General features: G+C 39.8%; 1 protein-coding gene across 5 annotated transcripts in view; it reads right to left on the minus strand.

The window, feature by feature from the left end:
* Positions 1–1089: 1089 nt before the first annotated feature.
* FAM110B (family with sequence similarity 110 member B) overlaps positions 1090–19428 on the minus strand; it is a 116412-nt gene continuing 98073 nt past the window's right edge. For 3 of the 5 annotated variants that reach the window (XM_032702653.1, XM_032702662.1, XM_032702671.1), the window contains 2 exons: positions 19012–19078; positions 1090–4839 (listed from right to left, as the gene is read on the minus strand). In XM_032702653.1, the coding sequence (XP_032558544.1) occupies positions 3425–4537 (1113 nt within the window). In that variant the 5' untranslated portion in view covers positions 4538–4839; positions 19012–19078 and the 3' untranslated portion in view covers positions 1090–3424. The remainder of the gene's footprint in view (positions 4840–19011; positions 19079–19428) is intronic. The other 2 variants (XM_032702679.1, XM_032702689.1) reach the window with 1 other exon arrangement.

Below are 19428 nucleotides of genomic sequence, written 5' to 3' on the forward strand. Positions count from 1 at the left end.
TTTATCTCTGTGCAAAGCTGTATCTAGCTTTCGAAGTGTACTTGGCCACATCATTTTACTCTCCCATCCCCTCCCTGGCAAGTCAAAGTAACAGAACCACCATAAACCTCTGTGGTGGTTTCTTTTGTAATGCGTGTGAGTGGGAATTCATATTAATCACTGAAGACATACTGCATTTTTCTTCACTGCTGTAGTCAGGACTGCCACCACCAGGCTCAGTACCGGCTTTCACAGGACACCACAGACTTGAATCTCCCTCCAGAGCTGCAAAAAGAGCTGTTTCGTAGCTGTGAACACCTGCTGTGCACTTTGTACCTGGGTAAATGCCTGCTGGACACAGCAGAAACATGACCAGAACAGATCCCTGATGAAGCATCTGAGTTGGTTACAACTCCCCATGAATACAACATTAGCACTTGGGAATCTCCTAAGGCAGAGACAAATAACGGACTCTCTCGACATGACAGGATTACCTGTCTGCAAAGGCAAAATAGTTATTCCCATTTGAATACAAAAACAGATCAGATACCAATGATTTGGGTTTTACACAAATGTACAGGCAATAGCGAGAACATAAACAAATAAATCCTGTCTGCATAAATGGTAACAAAGTGACAAATGAAGGCAATTTTTACCTCCTTGTTCAAAGCCTTGTGAACATTTTGCAATCCTATGATTTCTATTATTGCACTCTCACCGGACTTGCAAGTTCAGCTGACTGTGAAGGTCCTGTAAAGTCTGTAGGTTCTCTGAAGTCTTATTCGTGTGAACATTGTAACAAGCAGCGACAGCAGAGGCAGAGCCTGTGCTGTTTCAAAGGTGCTGCCTAAGATCTCAGGTGAGGAAATGCTCTCTTACAGACAGCTCACAAGCCTAAACCCTTTGTGGATTAAAAGGAAATTAATTTGATTTCTCAAGAGCCTATGGTTTCCCAACAAACCTTGGGAAACCACTTCAGAATACTAGGATATGCTCTAATCCATTTTCTAGTTATAAAGGCTTCTTTATTACTGTTTTTGGCTGATAATACTTGAGATAGCATGTTTCTCATCATTCTTAAAACACTTGAGAGAGGACAATGTGAGTGCATTTTTTATTTTGGTTTTAACTTCTTTATTTCATTGCTGTACAGCTGCATTACACTTGGCTTTAATCCCTTAAGCATTATTTTCCTTGGCAAAATAGTCACTGAACTGAGTAGAACTTACTATTGGAAAAATATGCTTGAAAAACCAGTGTGATGTCAATGCCAACTGAAACCCATGGAGCTTGAAATGTCACAAATGTGCTTGTAGCTGAAATACAGAGCTCCTCATTTTTTTTGTCCAAGCTAGGAATGTTGTAAGTCTTAGGTTGTGAAGTCAACTGTAAAAATCATAGAATAGCCTCCTGAAACTGAATGTGTGCTTCCCCCCTTCATGAACAATCCTTTGGAGAACACTTATTTAAAACTGGATGCGGGATAATTCCATAGGCAACAAACAACTACATGGCTCCACTTCCAGTCTTGCCTGCATTAACTGTAGCTGTAAGAAGTTGGGCTACAGGCTTCTTAGAGAAAAGATAGAACCCGACTTTGTAAAATATCTTTAATATTCAAATATATAAATAAGCACTACTGAAGAATAATTCAGAAGACTGCAGTGATTCATTATGAACAGATGCTATAAACGGGAACAGTAACATTGCTAGGTAAGGAAGAAGCAAGCTATTTTAGGAGTCTTGAAAACCTCTTCTATTTCTTCAGACAGATCATGCTGCTATATAGTTATTTTATAAAAAATTATATTCTGAAAAGCACTTTAGTAAAAGAAACCTTTTACTGGAACTATTATTTAACCAAGACCTTCTACAGCACTAAAAGACACTGCAATTGAGTTCCTGATATAGCTTTAAGAATGGAAGGGGTCAAAAAAAGAACAAAAAACCTACCATACCTGCACCAGGAGCTATTTATTAGCATAACACTCTTCCTTTTAAAGATTTCGTAACAACTAAAGTATATACAAAGTCTTACAGCATTTACACAATAAAAAAGTTTCCTATTAGCTGATGTAGTATAAGGTAGTGCTGCAATTTACTTCAAAGCATGTATACAATAATAATGAAGCAGACCACTGTACTTTCAACTTCTCGACTACCACACCACCACTGTCAGTTGAAATGACAATGACAGTTCATTAAACCACTGGGAAGACACAGATTGTCAAAAGATTTGTAACAGGTTGATCTGCAGCACTAACCATGTTAAAGAGGTAAAAAAAAAAAAAAAAAAAGAAAAAAAGCTACATACTGTCATGTTTCTACACTTTCCTAGAGCTGTAACAAACCCTCACAGCCTTAGATATAACATATGCAAGACAACATAATCACATTTTTTCAGATATAGTTCAGCTACTGAGTGTATTTACTTCTGAATAGGAGGCGTTATATTGATATGGCTGTGTGTTTCCATTTTTGTTCATTAACTGTTCAAATAGGTCTACAAAAAAATTTAAAAGACAGCATGGAGTTTGTAGTCATGATGTGTTTTGACTAATAAAGGCATTCAATATCAGCTATAGGATCTAATTATTCCTGTCAAAAGTTTAAGACCAGGAATCTTTGAGTAAAAATTAAACCCACAAAATCCCACACCTGCGCCGTCTGTTCACTCTGACCTTCTTTAAGTTTTTCCAACAGGGATAATACAAAATCATTAAAAATGCTTCCACCAACCCAAATGCAAGACTCATTTAGTTTATGAGAGGTCAAGAAGATTCACTAGACTATTTCTGCTGTAAAACGGAGGGAGCTTACCTAGAAAAAAGAAACCTTTACAGAATAGTGTTTTACTACAAGTAGGGATATATAGTTTAACAATGATACATAATTTAAGAACATAGCATTCTTTGCCTTTTAGAAACAGCTTTCATGTGCCAATAACGCACTTCCTACAAGAGATAAGGCTGCTGTGCCTATCGTCATATGCCTAAACCTCTTTTTTTGGCCAACTTTGCTTTTCTTCCCCCCTCAGAGGGATTCTGTTTCAACTTAGAAACTAGTAACATCAGTTGACAATATCCGTATTAAGACAGAAAGTGACATATATAAAATCCACAAGGAACCACATAAATACCAAAGAAGTCATATAACCTTTCCATGTAAACACTTTGATTATACTGAAGCCCTAATCAGATTCTTGTCTTAAACTTTTGGCAGATAATGTGTATGCTCAGCCAGGCTTTGTAGTTAGTTATTGTTCAAGTGGAAGCCAGGTCAGCTCACATGTTGACAGGCATGCAACTTGGAAACATTGCACAACAAGCAACACAAAGAGATTTGAGAAGGGTACAAGACTTCAAGTAGACTTCACAACCCTTCACAAACTGAATATTCACAGACAAAGATACAGTCCTTGCTTTTTCTATGGTGGATTTCTCTCTCACACATGGGACACTTTCTGTGACTCTCTAGCTTGCTTGATGCTATATAACCACTTGATGATCCTGGCATTCCTTTCAATGGCTGAAATGCCGTATGGCACACGGTCATTGGCACTGTCATCATTTCTAAGGTCACTGTTGCTGTCCTGAGACTGTTCACAGTCTGAGCTAATCATGCTTGCACTGCGAAAGTTGAGGGATATAATATCAGAGTTAGCCCTTGCAAAGTTTTCCATCCCGAGGTTTTCAAGCTCTTCAGGATCCAGTCCGCAGTAGTTAAAGAATCGTTCAACATCTGCGTCAACGCGAAAGTATCGGTCACTTAAGTCTGATTTTGATCGCTGTAGGGAGGGTCTTCTACTAACTCCGCATCCAGACTCGACTGCCTCAATCTCTGGGGATTTCAGGGTGGCAATGGCAGCGATTTTGGGCTTTGGAGGCAGAGGTGGGGCTGAACTACTGCAAGGTATTGCTTTTAAGGGCTTTGCGCTAGTTACTTTCCTAATATCTGAAGAGCTGTGAGAGACATGCAAGAAAGTCTCTGCCGATTGATCTAGGAGCCTTCTGCTGACGTTGGAGCTGCTCTCCTGTGGGCTGCTACGACCCTGCGTGGGGTAAACCTTCAAAGATTCGGCGAATGAGTGTCGGTTCAGCTCTGTTGAATCAGCTCTGTGGGGTGGCCAATTTCGGGGACCGTGCTTATGCCCTGAACCTGAGCTGGAGCCTTCAGAGCTGTTGATGATGTTCTTCAAAATCTCAAGTTTCAGATTTTCCCTCTGGACGCCACTCTCAGTCTTTGCGTTGTTGCTGAAGACTTTCAAGGTGGGGCTTCCCAGTGCTCTCTTGGCCGCTGGACAGACCGGTGGCTTCGCCAGCACCGCCGGCTTCACAGGTTCCTGCTTGGCATTGATGACCTCCTGGCTCTTGACATATTTTGCCTTGTCGGCTTCTAGCCTCTCCACTGCGCTCAGTCTTTTTGGATTAGGCTCCGCCTGCCTGCGAAAATAGTCAGGTCCTTTGTTCAGGATGCGGAGAGGAACGGCGGATGTGAAAGTCACGGCAGGGCTGACCGGCTTCACCATGCTACCTGTCGGTAATGTTTCTGTAGGCATGTTTGGTGGTCTTTCCCCCGCAGCCGTTTTGGATTCTTCTCTGGGATCTCCTAAATGCACGGTGCAGAAACATGTACATTAAGCACAATGAATAGCCGATGAATCCTGGGATCTGAGCGTTAGCAGCAGTGCCTCATCTCACAGCTCATTAAATAACACTGCGTTTCTCTTTTAAAGGCAGTCTTTGTAGGGCAAGGGCACCCGACACAAGTCCGTATTAGTCTGCTCCGCTGACTCCTTTCTTCTCGCTGAAAGATGTGGGAGTCTCGCCGTTCCCTTTGCGCTCCGCTACCGGCAGTGATCTGAAATGCAGAATAACCAACCACACGTTAGTGAGAGTGCCTGACATCAGAGCGATAGCAACAGCCGCCTCCCGGCCCTCCTCTTCCACTGCTGGATGGGATGTGCTGCTGGCGCACAGCGGAGGCACAGTGCTCAGGGTGCCCAGGCCCTGCTCCCCCAAGCATCTTACAAGACATGTACTGCTTAATGTTTACACTCTCATTTAACAAAATTACACTGTAAAATAAAAAAAAAAAAATATTAAAAATTAGACCCTACAACAATACATCCATGCATTTCTAGAGGGAGAAAGGGAAGAAAAATGTGACAATTCGGAGACTTAGATCCATTTATCTCCTGATGGTCTGAGAAAGAGCACTTTCAGACTAATATATTCGGCTTTGATAAGTTGGTTTGTGAGCCTATTTTATCTCTAAAACCCAAACATTTTTCTCCTTACAGACAATGTACCCTATAAATCTCAGAAATTAATTGTATTTTCCCTATTCATTAAATACTTCAGAAAACTATCTGGTCTAAAATGCAGAGAGCAAACAGAGACATGTAACGTTTTACATGCAATGCACACCTTTCATCATTAATCTAATATTAAATCAACAACTAAAAAACAGGACATGCTGCTACAGCCACCAATGCCAGTTCAAAGTCTGTTTGAACATCAGTCCCCATAGCACCGGTGCTCCAGCAATAAAATAAGGCTTTTCAAGTTCTCATGATCACCTTACAGGCTTAACAGAACAACACAAAACTGCCTTGTTTTTTGATGAAAGATTCTGGGAACATGCAAAAACACTCCGTCTGCATTCGAAAAAAAAGAACTCGTCTTCAACATTTAGATTTAATCATTCAAGTTTTCTACCAAGCAGTAAGTACAAATGAAGATTACCTTCATCTAAATTATTTTAAGATTCTATCACTTAGATTGTCACAACAGTCTAAAATCCAAAATCATGGATGACATTACAAGTGCTGAAACAATTTTCCCTCCACAAGGTACTGAAGGGCACTTATCACAGAATCTACTTTTCAAGCAGTGATTTCGCTAATGGGTCTCATTTGTTTTATTATTGCCCCATTAATCTATGCTGCCCTTTTTAATATCCCATTTCTATTATCACTGTGTTCTTCAGGGAGAGAAAGAAAAGCAGCTGCTACTTCTTTACTCTATCCTAAGGAATGTAGAGCAGCATCCTTACCTGGGATGACTTGCTTTCGTGTGCACTGCCATCCTGTGTGTGCTCATCCATCAATACCCAACTTACTAATATAGCGTGTACATTGTTTTGACCAAAAGAAAAAAAAAATACCAAAAAATTTAAATTCCAGCTAAAGCTACATTAACAGTTAAAAGAAAACAACCTCAAGTACTGATGCCCAGAAATATATGATATAAACATTGAATATTCTCTCTGTATTATCCAAGGTCAAAGCAAGCAAATAGAATACACAAATGCCATAATGAGATTATAGGAAAAAGCTGAGCTTTCTCCTGAAGGCTCACTGTCACAAACATTCTTCAAATACAAACTAACACATTTAGGTGGGTGATAAACCAGACACAGATTCAGTGCAATTGAAAGGGTAGTGAAATGTTAATTAAGCTTCCCTTTCAATGTCGTTTTATAAATCCTAGTGCTAACTCCTCGGCAGTTTGACTTCCTGAATTTTAACTAAGTCTTTCTGAAAGAGAAAAAGCTTCCTTTCCTCATTTGAATCAACATATTTATTAGTACTGTTTTGAAATTAGGTATGAAATTTCCAAATCCGCTCAAGGCAATTCCAACATGCATCTGCACACACACATTTCTCTTCTGTACACACAAATCTTTCCACGTCACCAGCTCAAAGCTTGATGGCTAAGTGCCTATATAAATACTCTATTGGTGTGTATATTTAGTATTTCTACACTTGTGTGCAGAAATCAAATCTACATGAGAGCAGGGAGGAAGAAAACCCCATAAACAACCCGATTCTCTGTACTAAACACTGTCACTCAACTGAGTTAATACAACTTGAATAAGTGAGACCACTTTCTTGATGACTGTCATTAAGGGCCACCAAGGTCCTGCCCCAGAGGACAGCTGCCAACTCCATTATCCTCCTGGTGAGCAGCTCCACACACCACTACGGATCCTAGCTGGGCGAAACCAAGGCCCAGCCTGGAGCTGGGCCTGGAGTTGCTTTTGGAAGTCTTTGCCCAGCATTTAACAATTTCCTCGCTCTCGACAGCCCTGTTTAATTCCAGCAAGAATTGCTTAGAAGGCTAAGCATCCACGTTGGCTTCAACACCACACTTAAAAGGAAAAAAAAGAAGAAAAACAAACCCCACTGTGCATGCACGTTCATCCAAGAGAACAAGTGTGCTTGTTTGCAAGCACCTATGGGGTCAAGTGCCCCTAAGTCAATGGAAAGAAGCTGCAACTGGCAATGTGCTCCAGGAATGCCTAGAAAGAAAAGCAAAGACCTGGTGAGGAGCCAGGACAGAAATGTCCACCTGAGCCAGCACAGGGAGCCTGGGGTTACATGGCCAGACATGGAAGCTTTATACCTGTGGGGCTGGTGGTATAAATGAAAGAACATGCATCTATGAAAAGGGACTAACTTTTTGTGTATTGTTTAAATTGATCCATTTCACTGAAGTGCTGTATTTGAATGTCACCAGAAAGTTTATTCAGTACTCTAATCTCAGAGAGATAAAGATTATTAACCAAGTACAGTTAGAAAAGGAAGTGGGATGAAAGAGAGGTGGATGAATGCAAATTGCTAATGAAAAAACTTCTCCTGCCTGTGCTGGCTGCAGCATGATTCTGCTGCTAGCTAGGAAAGTCAGTTCAACTCCTACCAGCCTCTTTGCTGTCCATGGGTACCTGAAACACCACAGTGACATTAGAGGGGCTTGCTACTTATTAATTTCATTGGTAACGATAAAGGCTGAGCAGCAGCAGTACAGTGTAGTCTCAGGAATACAAAACTGTGCCACTTAGTTTCCAGTTGTGAAAATCATCATTGAAGCAAGAGGGGTATAGAAATGGCTTTCTTCTGGCTTAAACTCCAAAGAAACTCACTGCTTAGGCATCTGAATTCCCTGTTGGGTACATCTCTGGTACCAGTATTGCCCTGCAGAAATTCAAAGGCAAATAGGTTTTCTTCACCCACTCCCACTGTGTGAAATATACCTAGGGACCCAAGAAATGTTCCTTTTACTCTGTTTACATCCAAATGTCTGCTCTGTAGCTGTCATCCTTCTATGGACTGAATTGTGTTTTTCAGGATTCACTCTACATTTCCATTATTGCTCTTCCTTATAATAACTACTAGACTTAAGAGATTATTTAAAGAAAAAGACAAAAAACTTATGCACACATTAAACATAGTTCTTTTTAATACTATGCATACATTAATAAAATCTTTCTGACAGTTCTGACTAACTGAGTTCCTCTAGCATCCATTGAAGACCTGCTGAGTAGAATAAAAACAAAGTTTTAGGGTTTTAAAGCTGCATTTTCAGCCAGACAATTCAATTCAGGAATCATTTGAGACAGAGGTAGAGATTCAAAGCACTTAATTTTAGCACATTCTAGGTATTGTGCTCTAATCACTCTTAAGTTTGTCAGATATTCATATTTAAATAACCGATGCACTGTCTACATGATTTAGGGGAACATAACAGAGCCTAAAGCAGCAGTAGCTATACAACTAACATTAGCTACAAATAAATCCTCTATAAAATATTCTTTCCTTGATTTAAAGCCAAGACAGCAGGAGGAGATAAACTATGCAGAAACTTTGGAATTACAGGTCCATATATTCTAAATATGCAGTTTCTTAAAATGTACAAAAAATTTATGAGCTGACCTCATTCTGGCAAATATTTATTTCTAGCAGTATTATGAATGCAATATTATTGTACAATAACTGAGTTTATTTTTTCTCCCATACCTAAAACTGCATTCTAAACACAGACTGAATGATGCTAACCCACTTCCCTCCCCTGTTCTGTGCCCTGTTGCTCCTACACATTGGTCAAGTTTCAGCCAGTCTTTCCCTAAAAGTATCCACAGAAGAGCACTACTGCTATTTTGACAGTATTAAAGTTGCAAAAACAGCAGCAAAAAGCAACACGAAAATGAAACTAGTGAAATTTCTGTCCCCGGCCTCGGCGAGGACATAGCTTCACCTGACAAAGTTACAATGAACCTTGTATTCTTAATTCATCCCTCTGGGACAGCAGATGAAAGAATTGTACAAGAGGTAGGGTGAAGCACAGTGGATAAATATAATGAAGGCTGACAGCCTTTACTCTACTTTCCTTGATATTTAAAGGCCTGTGTCAATTTTATTTTCCAGGTGATAAAATATAACTACCACTACCTCAAGATGCACCATAAACATCACATAAATTCCAGCATAAGCAAGCAAGAAGTGATTGCAAAAGGACTCAAAGAGATCACGAAACAAAATTTGCACAGGAACATGGGACACAGATGGAAAATGTCTGGCTCTCCTAACAACTAGGTGCACTTCAGAAGTGCAGGTCACATTATGAAGATGCCAGTTTCTTAACAGTCACTGAAAAGCCTCTAAATGAGGGCATCACTGAGCTACTGGTCAAGGCACTAAGTTATACTAATGTGTATGCCTAAAATTGATACAAGTTCTTCTGTGGATAATTCTCATTGTAAACCTCACATATCTAAGCTTAAAAATACAGGTAAAGCCCAAGTAAACTTGGCTGAAACTGATATAAGGTTATCCATATCCAGAATGGCAGCAATATTTCATTTTTGAAGTCAATTTTAGATAAAGATGTGTATAGTGTGTAGACTTGGTCTCACATATTAATTGTCAAGATAAAGCACGAGGAGATGAAATAGTCTTTCAGATCTACCATGACTCAAAATACTAATGAAAGTGCCTATTTTCAACTCTGTTCCCCCCTAAAACATGAAACAGTGAACAGTAAGTGAAGAGCAATATCTGTTTGTTCAAGCAGACATTTAGGCCTTCAGAAGGTCATAAATAATGTGAACTACAGTGACCTAAAACCAAGAGTGGCAGAATTATGTAGACAAGGGAAACTTTCACCAAGTGGGAAGGTTAACAACTTTGGCAAAGGTGGCTACTTTTCAATGCTGATGTATTACTTCCAACCAAAAAACCCCAAACTACAACTAGCATTAACTTTGTATTAGTGTGCATAGATGAACATACAATGGGCTGATATATTTAAACTAATTCTGCTTTGCTCTTACATCATACTCAAAGACTTTTAAGACAAAACTCTCCATAAATAAAACAGTGACACCACTTAGCACTCTTTCTATTTCAATGTGCAGTGAAAATGATGAGGCTTAAAGCAGGATGGTGCCGTAACCAGAAATGCTAAAACTGTTGTTTTACAGAAATAGCTTCTGTAAAATCCATAGAGATACAAACATCTGGAAAGCAGGAAAGCAACCTAGCAGCTATACTTACATACTAGCTCTGTAATGTATGCCATCAGGAGCTGGATAGAGACGCCTCTTTGAAAGGAAAACCTTTAGAAAATATTTCGTTTCTTTCTAGTTCTGAAATCCATCACTGTTACATCTCCTACCCAGAAGCAATAATCAGCTCTCAGTGATACTTGCTTCTGGGTTAAATACTGCCCTGTAGATACCTGACACACATGAAAACTGGTTTCCTTCAACAGGCACAGACAGCTGCACAAATGCACAAGAAAGCTCAGAAACGAAATTTCCCTTTTTCCAACTAGACGATAAAAACCAATATAACACATCCTATTATTTAGAGTGATTATTACAGACTGTGTTTATAAAAGCTGTAGTGGAAACCAATTCTTTTTTCTTTGGACTCCTGTGTTGCTTACACCATATTGTAGTCTTTGCAAAAATTTCAGTCACTCATTTAAACAAAAAAATCAGGAAAGAGCCTAAAAAAGTATAATAAGGAATGTAATTTTTTATTAGGTTTGTAACTCTAGCCTTATGTGAATACTTTTATTTCAGTGTGCATTTTATGAGAGTGATGCTCTAAACACCTCTTGAAGCTTTAGAGGAAACATCCTTACTCTCTGTTCATCAGCCAGTGTCAATGGTCACAAGTCCAAACCATTTTTATCCTTTTAATTTTGCATCTCTCCATACCAACCATGTTTTAAGTTTATAGTCTCCTCCCTACAACAAGACCACAATTCCCAATTTATCCTGGGGTCTCCTAGGCCTATACAATTTTCCCAGGATCTCTTCTGCATTTTTAGAAATCAACACAACCCCCTTCTTCAATACAGGATCCCTGGACCTGGTGCTCTGTCACATTTCAGATGTTCATCAAACCCTGGGGTTCCTACTGTACCATGTCACAGCTGCTTGGTCCCTCCTCCCTAGAAAAAGGGGGACTTTTACTTCTCTGCTACTTCTTTACCTCCTCTTCAAACTGCTTCCCCATTGCACTATCCCGATTTGTAAGATGCAGTAACTCCTGCTCTGGTCTAGTTGAAGCAGCAGTGATATCTGCCTACACTTTTCCTTTCTTCTCTACTGATAGGAAAAGCTAGCACCTCATCTCTTTGTTCCTGGCAGCTGTCCTTCACAGCCATGCTTGGATTTGGCATCCTGGTAAACCACCTTTTTTCCCCACTGGTAATGTTTCCAATGTGTGGGGTAAAAAAAATTTAATTGGGGGTCACTGCTGCACACTGGGAGAAAACAGAGGGAGGCAGAACAACAAAATGATTTTAATTATGAAGCTCAGCAAAAATATTTTAAATGGAACACTACTCATTTTAGTTCCCATCTCAAATCCATGGTAATTCTTAACAAGTCCATTTTAAGAGTGAGATGTATTCTAAGCTAACCAAATCTTTGTGGCAATAGGTTCAGTAGAAATCATATGCACTTGTGAAGAAGGAAATAAAAATCTTCTACCTCAAAAATGCAGAGATACACCTTCAAAGCACTCTCCTTCTAGTATTACCACAGATACACTGTCTCATTAGCAGGATTTTCAGATTCCATACATCAGTCACCCACATGCCCCCCCCAACACTGTCAAGTCTGGTCCTCAACAACAGCATAAGTGTCATCAGTAACTAGGCAGCTGGGAAACAAATTCTGCAGCATCCTCACCAATATAATGATTACCATTAACTCACCTACAGAACATACATCTTGACAGCAGCATTTTCAAAATGCCAATTCTGAGCCATTTAACACACTGAGATAAATTAAACACAGTCCTAAATCCTTTAAATGAAAACTTCTATGAATGCTAAAGCACTCTACTGCAGCATACTTGTCACCACCAGTGCAGATACAGAATCAGACTTGGTCTTAACTTACACTACGAAGTAAGCCCTAAAACATTAATCACCTTGGCTTAAAAGAACTTCTGCATGTAAACGCTGAAATATTAAGAAATCAAGCCAGATTTAAATGGATAAAGTGAAAGTATGGATTTTCAAAATGAATGTTTATATTAAATGGTCTGTCTACCAAGACAGACTTGTAGCCAAAGACTTGATGACCCAAAACCAGAAGACTTCTGTAGGTTCACCTCCATAGCTACTGCAGCAAGGCAACATGACCTCCCTTGGATATTTGGCATTTTGCTTCATGCAAACCTATGAAAGCACCCTCAAGCTGAGTACTAAAAACTAATCAGCACTGAAATATGCACACCTAAAATGGCAGAATCTTTGGGAAAACAAAGTCTCTCTGTTCACCATTTAAGTGACAGCAGTGTTCATAAAATCTCGAGTATCTGATATTTAAGCTTGGATCTCACCTTGAAGCATATGTTCCTCTGCCAGTATTTTTTGCCTCAACTAATAAGTTGGGAAGCACTTCTGGGCTCTTCTGTCTGCATACAAGTCCCCAGCTATGTATGTCCTGAACATCATACCAAGTCAAAACCTGGACACCTTCCCCACGTCCCATATTTGACTTCCGTGGTTGCCCATCTCCCCTATTTATTTTCTATGGAAAGGAACGGTGAGAAATCTGGAATGAACTTAACCATGTAGGACAGAAGGGATGTTCAGGGGAAGAGGCCCATGGCGATGCCCTGCACACCCATGCCACCCAGCATAGGTGAAGTTCTTATTTCTACTAACAGACATGCACATAACTAAGACTGATAGTCACTCTCATGCTGCAGAGGAACCAGGGATTTCCTTGCCCAGCTTACTCATTCACACTATCTTACCCAGCAGGTACCTGCCAGCCCTAAAAATGAAGTCAGTGTTGCTGAGGATAACAAAGGAAACACTCTTCCTCCACTTGATTTTAGAGTGCAGACTAGAAGCAGCCCTCCAGGGCAGATACTTAAAGTACTAGGCTATACCTAGTATTATACAAATATCTCAAAGGTCAAGAGGATGGTGCCAGACTCTTTTCAGTGGTGCTCAGTAACAGGACGAAGAGCAATGGCCATAATCCAAAACACAAGAAGTTCCACTCAATATGAGAAAGAAATTCTTTACATTGAGGGGGGGCAGAGCACTGGAACAGGCTGCCCAGGGAGGTTGTGGAAATCTCCTTCTCTGGAGACATTCTAAATCCACCTGGACACGTTCTTGTGTAATCTGCTCTAGGTGACCTTTTCTTGGCAGAGGGGTTGGACTATACGATCTCCAGAGGTCCCTTCCAACTCCAGCAATTCTGTGATTCAGTATGCAGAGACAGTCCCTTCTCCAGCACTTCCTTTGAAAGGCTTCCACTTTGAAAGAAAAAGTATTTGCAAGCTTTCTTTAAATAAAGGAAAGAGTAAAAAAGACCACATAAGGTACTTGGCAAAGAAATTAGACTACTGACCCTGCTCCAGTGCAATTAAGTAATTTCTAGAAAGTAGGACATTTCAGCTGAAACAGGGAGACCAGTTTGGTTCTTCCTCGGGAGGTGGGAAACTTGCCCCAGAGCTTGGGGACTAAGGATTTGATCCAGTTTCTCATTTATCAGAAGAGTGCAGCAATCTCTAATTTTATGTACACAAATGCCGCTGCCAATTTATTCTTGTGGGAAAGGAAAAAATGTACCAGACTGTCATAAGAGGCCAAAAGCCCTGAAATCTCAAGTTGCCATGTTCAGACTTTTATTTATTGTCAAAACTTCTCTAAAATTGTTTACAATGAGAAATACATTAAAGGAACATAGTATCATAGCTAGGAACAGATTTTGTCTGAGAAATAACCATAAACCCACAAAGAAAACAGCAGTTAGACATTCACTTGCAGTTACTAACCCTGCAAAACTCCAGAAATGTTCAAATACATGAAGACCCAAAGTAAACAAATACAGTCCAGAAAAGAGAAACAATTCCAACAATTTATGTAGTGAAAAAACCAGCAACCATAAAGAGCTATTATAAATGGAAAAAACCATATCATACTTAAAATTTCCTTTCCTTTAGAAATTTAATTAGAAAGAGAATCTTTTAAAAATACTTATTTTCATAGTTTCAAAACAAAGCTTAATAGCACCTTTCTGAAGTTTCTTACATCTTCTGAAAACATATTTGAAAGAAACAGTGCCCAAGTATATGGAATATTTCTTATATTACTTGCCAAAATTTTACAAGCAAGAAACCAGAAAGTCATCTAGATTATAGATATTTAAATATTTTCTCTCCTAACAGCTTATCTTGTTACATGGAAAATTCTTTTTAATGAACTCTATACAGGAAAACAACTGTTTCATCTTCAGAAATAAATATTAAAATATAGCCAATTAATGTCTCTTACTGACATTAAGAACCTACAAGGCCACCTTTAATAGGTAGTACAGTAGGCACAATTGAAAAATGAGTATGGTAAAACCAGTACCTTTAGAAAAATGATAATGTTCAGCCAGGGCAGTACAATAGAGTGGCCTAATTCTGACAACTGCGGACTTTGAGCTGCTTTTCTGATTAGCTGTGGGATCTTTTTTGCCAAAGCTCTTTGTATTAAACAGCCTTTTTTGTAACATGAGCTATTACTGCAGTAAGGTCAGCATGGCTGTTTTAAAGTAATTTCTACAATCTAATTGCCCTGAGTTAACCATTTCTAAGCATTGAAACTTTACACACATGAAATATTGTACATTTTTTTTCTTAAATAAGTGTGCTATAAAAATTTTGACTATGTAAAAACAAATCAAGTCTTTAAAAACTAATAATTGGGAAAAAATCCAACAAAAACAAACCACACATGACTTACAGCAGTGTTCCAGGGCACTGCAACCTTCAGGACAACTCCATGAACGCTCTCTTATTTTTGACTGGTACAGCTATATTTTTCTCTAGAGAAGATGACATTTTCCCATAGCACAGAATAGTTCATTCCCCTTTCCTCCGGCCTCAAGACTAAAGATACATGGTGTTAGAAGTCAAGAAAGAAAACTGAGGGACTGCAAAGCACTACGTCTCAAAAACACGTCTGTATATTTAATACTACTTTAAGCTGATGGTTAAAAATACCAATTTTGGCTCTGAAACACAATGCAATTTAGGTCTTCTATGTTATGATGATGTTGCAATCAATGATATAGCTGTATAACTCAACGCAAGTGCTACACTGCATGTGCACAGCATGATCACACGCCTGCGTGTGTAACACCTCAGACTACCAGTATTTACTACAGTTGTTGAGGCAGAGATGTTAGAATACACTGAGTATATTTCCTTCTTGATTTCCATATGGGAAATATGTGCCCACAGAGCCCACATGTTAAAACCACAGATCTTCACAAACTGTTTGCAACCTATTTAACTGAAGATGAACATTCAGTTAGCTACTTGTTAATGGGCATCCAAACTTCTGTTTAATAGCCAAGTTTGACACTCGGAGTGTGTTTTTGTATTACTGTTTAAATTAATGACTCTTCACTAAAACAATGTTCTTAGAAAGTTGCATTTAAGAAATCAGACTCTTGAATAGTTTTTGCATATTTGTGGGGTCTGATGAAGTTATGATGGAAATTCTTCCTGACCACAAATTTTAAGAAACCACAAAACCCTCATTATCTTAAGGAAAACAAAAGCTGTATCAAGTCATGACCAGTGTATTTAATTAAATGAAGAGAGGAAGGCAGTGAAAGGAGAGTTAAGACATCCCAGTGCCAAGAAAATAAACAAACAAACAAACTAAAAACCCCTAAGACTGGAATTTAGAGTGTGTGGACAGACACAAGAAGAGCAAGAAATGGCAAGACATGGAGAGGTAGAGGAGAAATGCAATTACCAAGGAAGAGTAGAGAGGAAAAGGTGCTGGGAACAGAGAAAGGAGCACCAAATAGTGGGTTGGGAAGCAGGAGTAGATTACAAGGACAGAGAGGGATTACAGGAAAGTGGAAGAGACACCTCAAGGGCTTTTCCTTCCTCTCCTCTCTCACAGCTCATATATCCTGCAGGAGAAACAAAGCTGGCATGAAGATCCTCCTGAAGCAAAGTTCTTGCTAACCCAGACCACTTTAGGGTCGCAGCAAAGAGATACACCTCTCTGCTGCAGCCCCCGTGCCTGGGGTAGGTTGTCCACTGAGCCTAGAAGGCTGGTGGTGAAGGAGCTGGCAGTGGGGTGGTTGGCAGGAGGAGATCACAGAAGGATACCCGCCTCAGAGCCCTGTGCACTTTCAAGAGGAAAATGAATAGTGGAGTAAATGCAGCACACTTGGTAAATCCAGTTCTTTTTGGCAATGCTTCAGCTCCCTTTATGTGCTGATTGCATGATGAGATACACAATTGGTTTGTCCCTGGGGAGTCCTGAACTAGAGATGCTCTTGACCGCGTCCTCACAAGTGCCATAGACTACTGCTTAAAAAAACTGTTTTAACTATTCCTCCATTCCTACCCTCCCTTCCAGTATCAGACTACTCCATCATTGCTGTATATCCATTCTCCTCCAAGATTTGTGATACATAGCCACATCAACAGATCTCCCCTCTTTGTAAACGAAGATAAATCTCCAAACTGAAAATTAAATACACGATTGAGTATGACTGCCCAAAGTAACAAAAGAAATTTATTCCAAACCTAGAAATTGGACAGAGATATCCCAAACTTATAGCTACTGCTTTAACTTCTTGAGAGATGAGTATCAGCAAACTTTTTTAGTAGTTAACTGAACTAGAGTATCTCAGGGCTAAGCTGCCTAAGCCATAAAAATAATATGATGCAGCAACCAAGGTGCCAAGCCTCAAGTGAGGACACCTGATCTCCGTTTTTTCATCTGCTCATGCCTGCTGCATAAAGGCAACCTCTCCTGTCCAGCTGCCCTGCCAGCACACTATCCCCATTGCTGCTGGGGAACCACGTCCATCCATTGAAGACGTCCCTCGCTCACTAGCACCAGCTCATCACTGATCTGGACTGGTTCCGAGACATTCTTTAAAAGCTAATAAAAAGGGCTATGTCACTGCAGCCAGGACTGAATGCTGCTTTCATCATAAATCACAAATCCAATCTTTTCTGTTGGCAAACTGAGCAATATATTTCCAACAAAACTACAGACCTCCTGCAGCATCTGTATGAACACAAAACACTGAATCCCATTTCTAGGACGGTAGAAATAAATCCTATACAGAATGACATCAGGAAGGTAAAAATATGAAATGTGACTGTAAAATTAGTAGAGGTTAACTTGTGATCACAGAACCTAACACAGATCACTTACCAGGCTTTGAATGTTCCTCGTGTCAGCCCTTGGCACAGCTAAAATGGTTTTGCTGCCTTTAATTTTGTACTACAACATATCTGGAATTTCAAGTTCCTAATTTCCTCAGCTGACAGAAATGGCTTCTGAGATGATTTCTACATTCTGGGAACAGATTTTTACCCTTAAATTAGCCATGTGTACTCTCAGACTTAACATTTTTGTCTTTAAATAAAACAGCAGTGATAATTATTAATTTAAGACCCCACACGACACGATGCGAATTTACGTTCTCGAGCCAAGTATGGTGATTGAAAACAGATGAACACAAAACGCTTTCTACTGAGTGGAATTAAAACTAACTATTAGTGAAGTGTGTTGCTGATTTGACATATGACACATAAGACATTGATTACTGATTTTTCTCTTTGCTACAGTGAAATATCAGAAGTGCCCTATTGGTCTTTCAAGAATTGTACAACCATTGGTACAATGTGCTACATGTTCAGCTGGCATCCCCTCCTGCCCTTCTGGGTTTCAGCTGGTTTCCTTGTATTTACCAAGGATGAAGCTACTCTTTCCACTGGATGAGATACTGGATTTCCCCCTTTTCTTTAGGAGCTTTAGCGATGAATAAGATTTTAAGCTGTAATGCTCATCTCCTGCTCAGACCTTGAGATCAAGCTCAGCATGTTCTGGATGGACTTCTACCTGAGGACTGGAAGAAAGCAATCCAGCCTTCAAAAAGGCCAGGAGAGAGGACACAGGGAACTACCAGCCAGTCAGCCTCACCTTCATCCCTGGAAAGGTGATGAAGTGCCTCATTCTGGAGGTCATCTCTATCCACATGGATGACAAGAAGGTCATCAGGAGTAGTCAGCACGGATTCACTAAAGGCCCATCGTGGTTCCTTCCAACCTTACCCATTCTGTGATTCTCTGTGATTCCATGTTTTGAATGTAGTAGCAATAACCAAATAAATAACAAAAAGCTCTGAAGCACTAAGGCTACAAGTGCTCGCTTGAAGTGAAGGTCTCCTATACAAAAAGCTAATGCAATCTACTGAATGGAAAAATTGTAACCAAAGTACAGGTTGGGAATATGGGATGAGAAAAAGCCTGGTACTACTGGAATACTTCCAAAAAGGATTCAGATAAATAACAGGAATAAATAACAGCTCTGGAGGACTAAGGCTAGAAGTGTTCACTTACATTGGAGGTTTCCATCATAAAAAGCTAACACAACCTACTGAATGGTATGGCTGTAACTGAAGTACAGGTTGGGAATAGGGGGTGAGAAAAAGCCTGGAACTACTGGAGTACTTCCAAAAAGGATTCTGCAACACTGACACATAAGTTGCTGCATGACTGAGGCCAGCAAGAGCAAGCCTCAATCCTTCTGAAACAGTACTGAGCTATATATTTGCAGCTAATGAACAGAACATACTTCCCCAGACAGCAGAAGAAGACATGGTAAAGTCCTTCTGGAACTGCCCTCCTTTTATCAACCCCTGGGAAAAAGTGGCCATTTTAATTCAAAAAAGTACCTGCAAAAGCAGAATGCCAAACTCTTGTCCAAGCTCTGAACAGGGGAATGTACTGTTCCAGGGGATTCTGAAAAAAAGACAAGAAAACAAAATATGAAAAAAGGCATTAGAAAAACCAGAACACAACATAACAGTAACACTGAAGCTGCATACAGGTCAGTGTTGCTGTGATGTTGAAGGTCATGGAAACCACACACCAGGGTTGGTCCATGCCAGCAGAAGTGAGGGTAAGAAGTGCAAGGCAGCCACAACAGCAATCAGGATTATTTCACGTGAAAGATGAGATAAGTGATGAAATCAACGTGGCTGTGCACTGGAAAAAATCTACGAGCTGTGTAATAATAACAACTAATTAAAAAGTCATTTGGGAAATCTCAGAAAACAAGTTCACATACAACAGCATCTGAGGTGCAAGAT

Source organism: Chiroxiphia lanceolata, chromosome 1 (genome assembly GCF_009829145.1).
Source record: "Chiroxiphia lanceolata isolate bChiLan1 chromosome 1, bChiLan1.pri, whole genome shotgun sequence".
NCBI classification, from domain to species: Eukaryota; Metazoa; Chordata; class Aves; order Passeriformes; family Pipridae; genus Chiroxiphia; species Chiroxiphia lanceolata.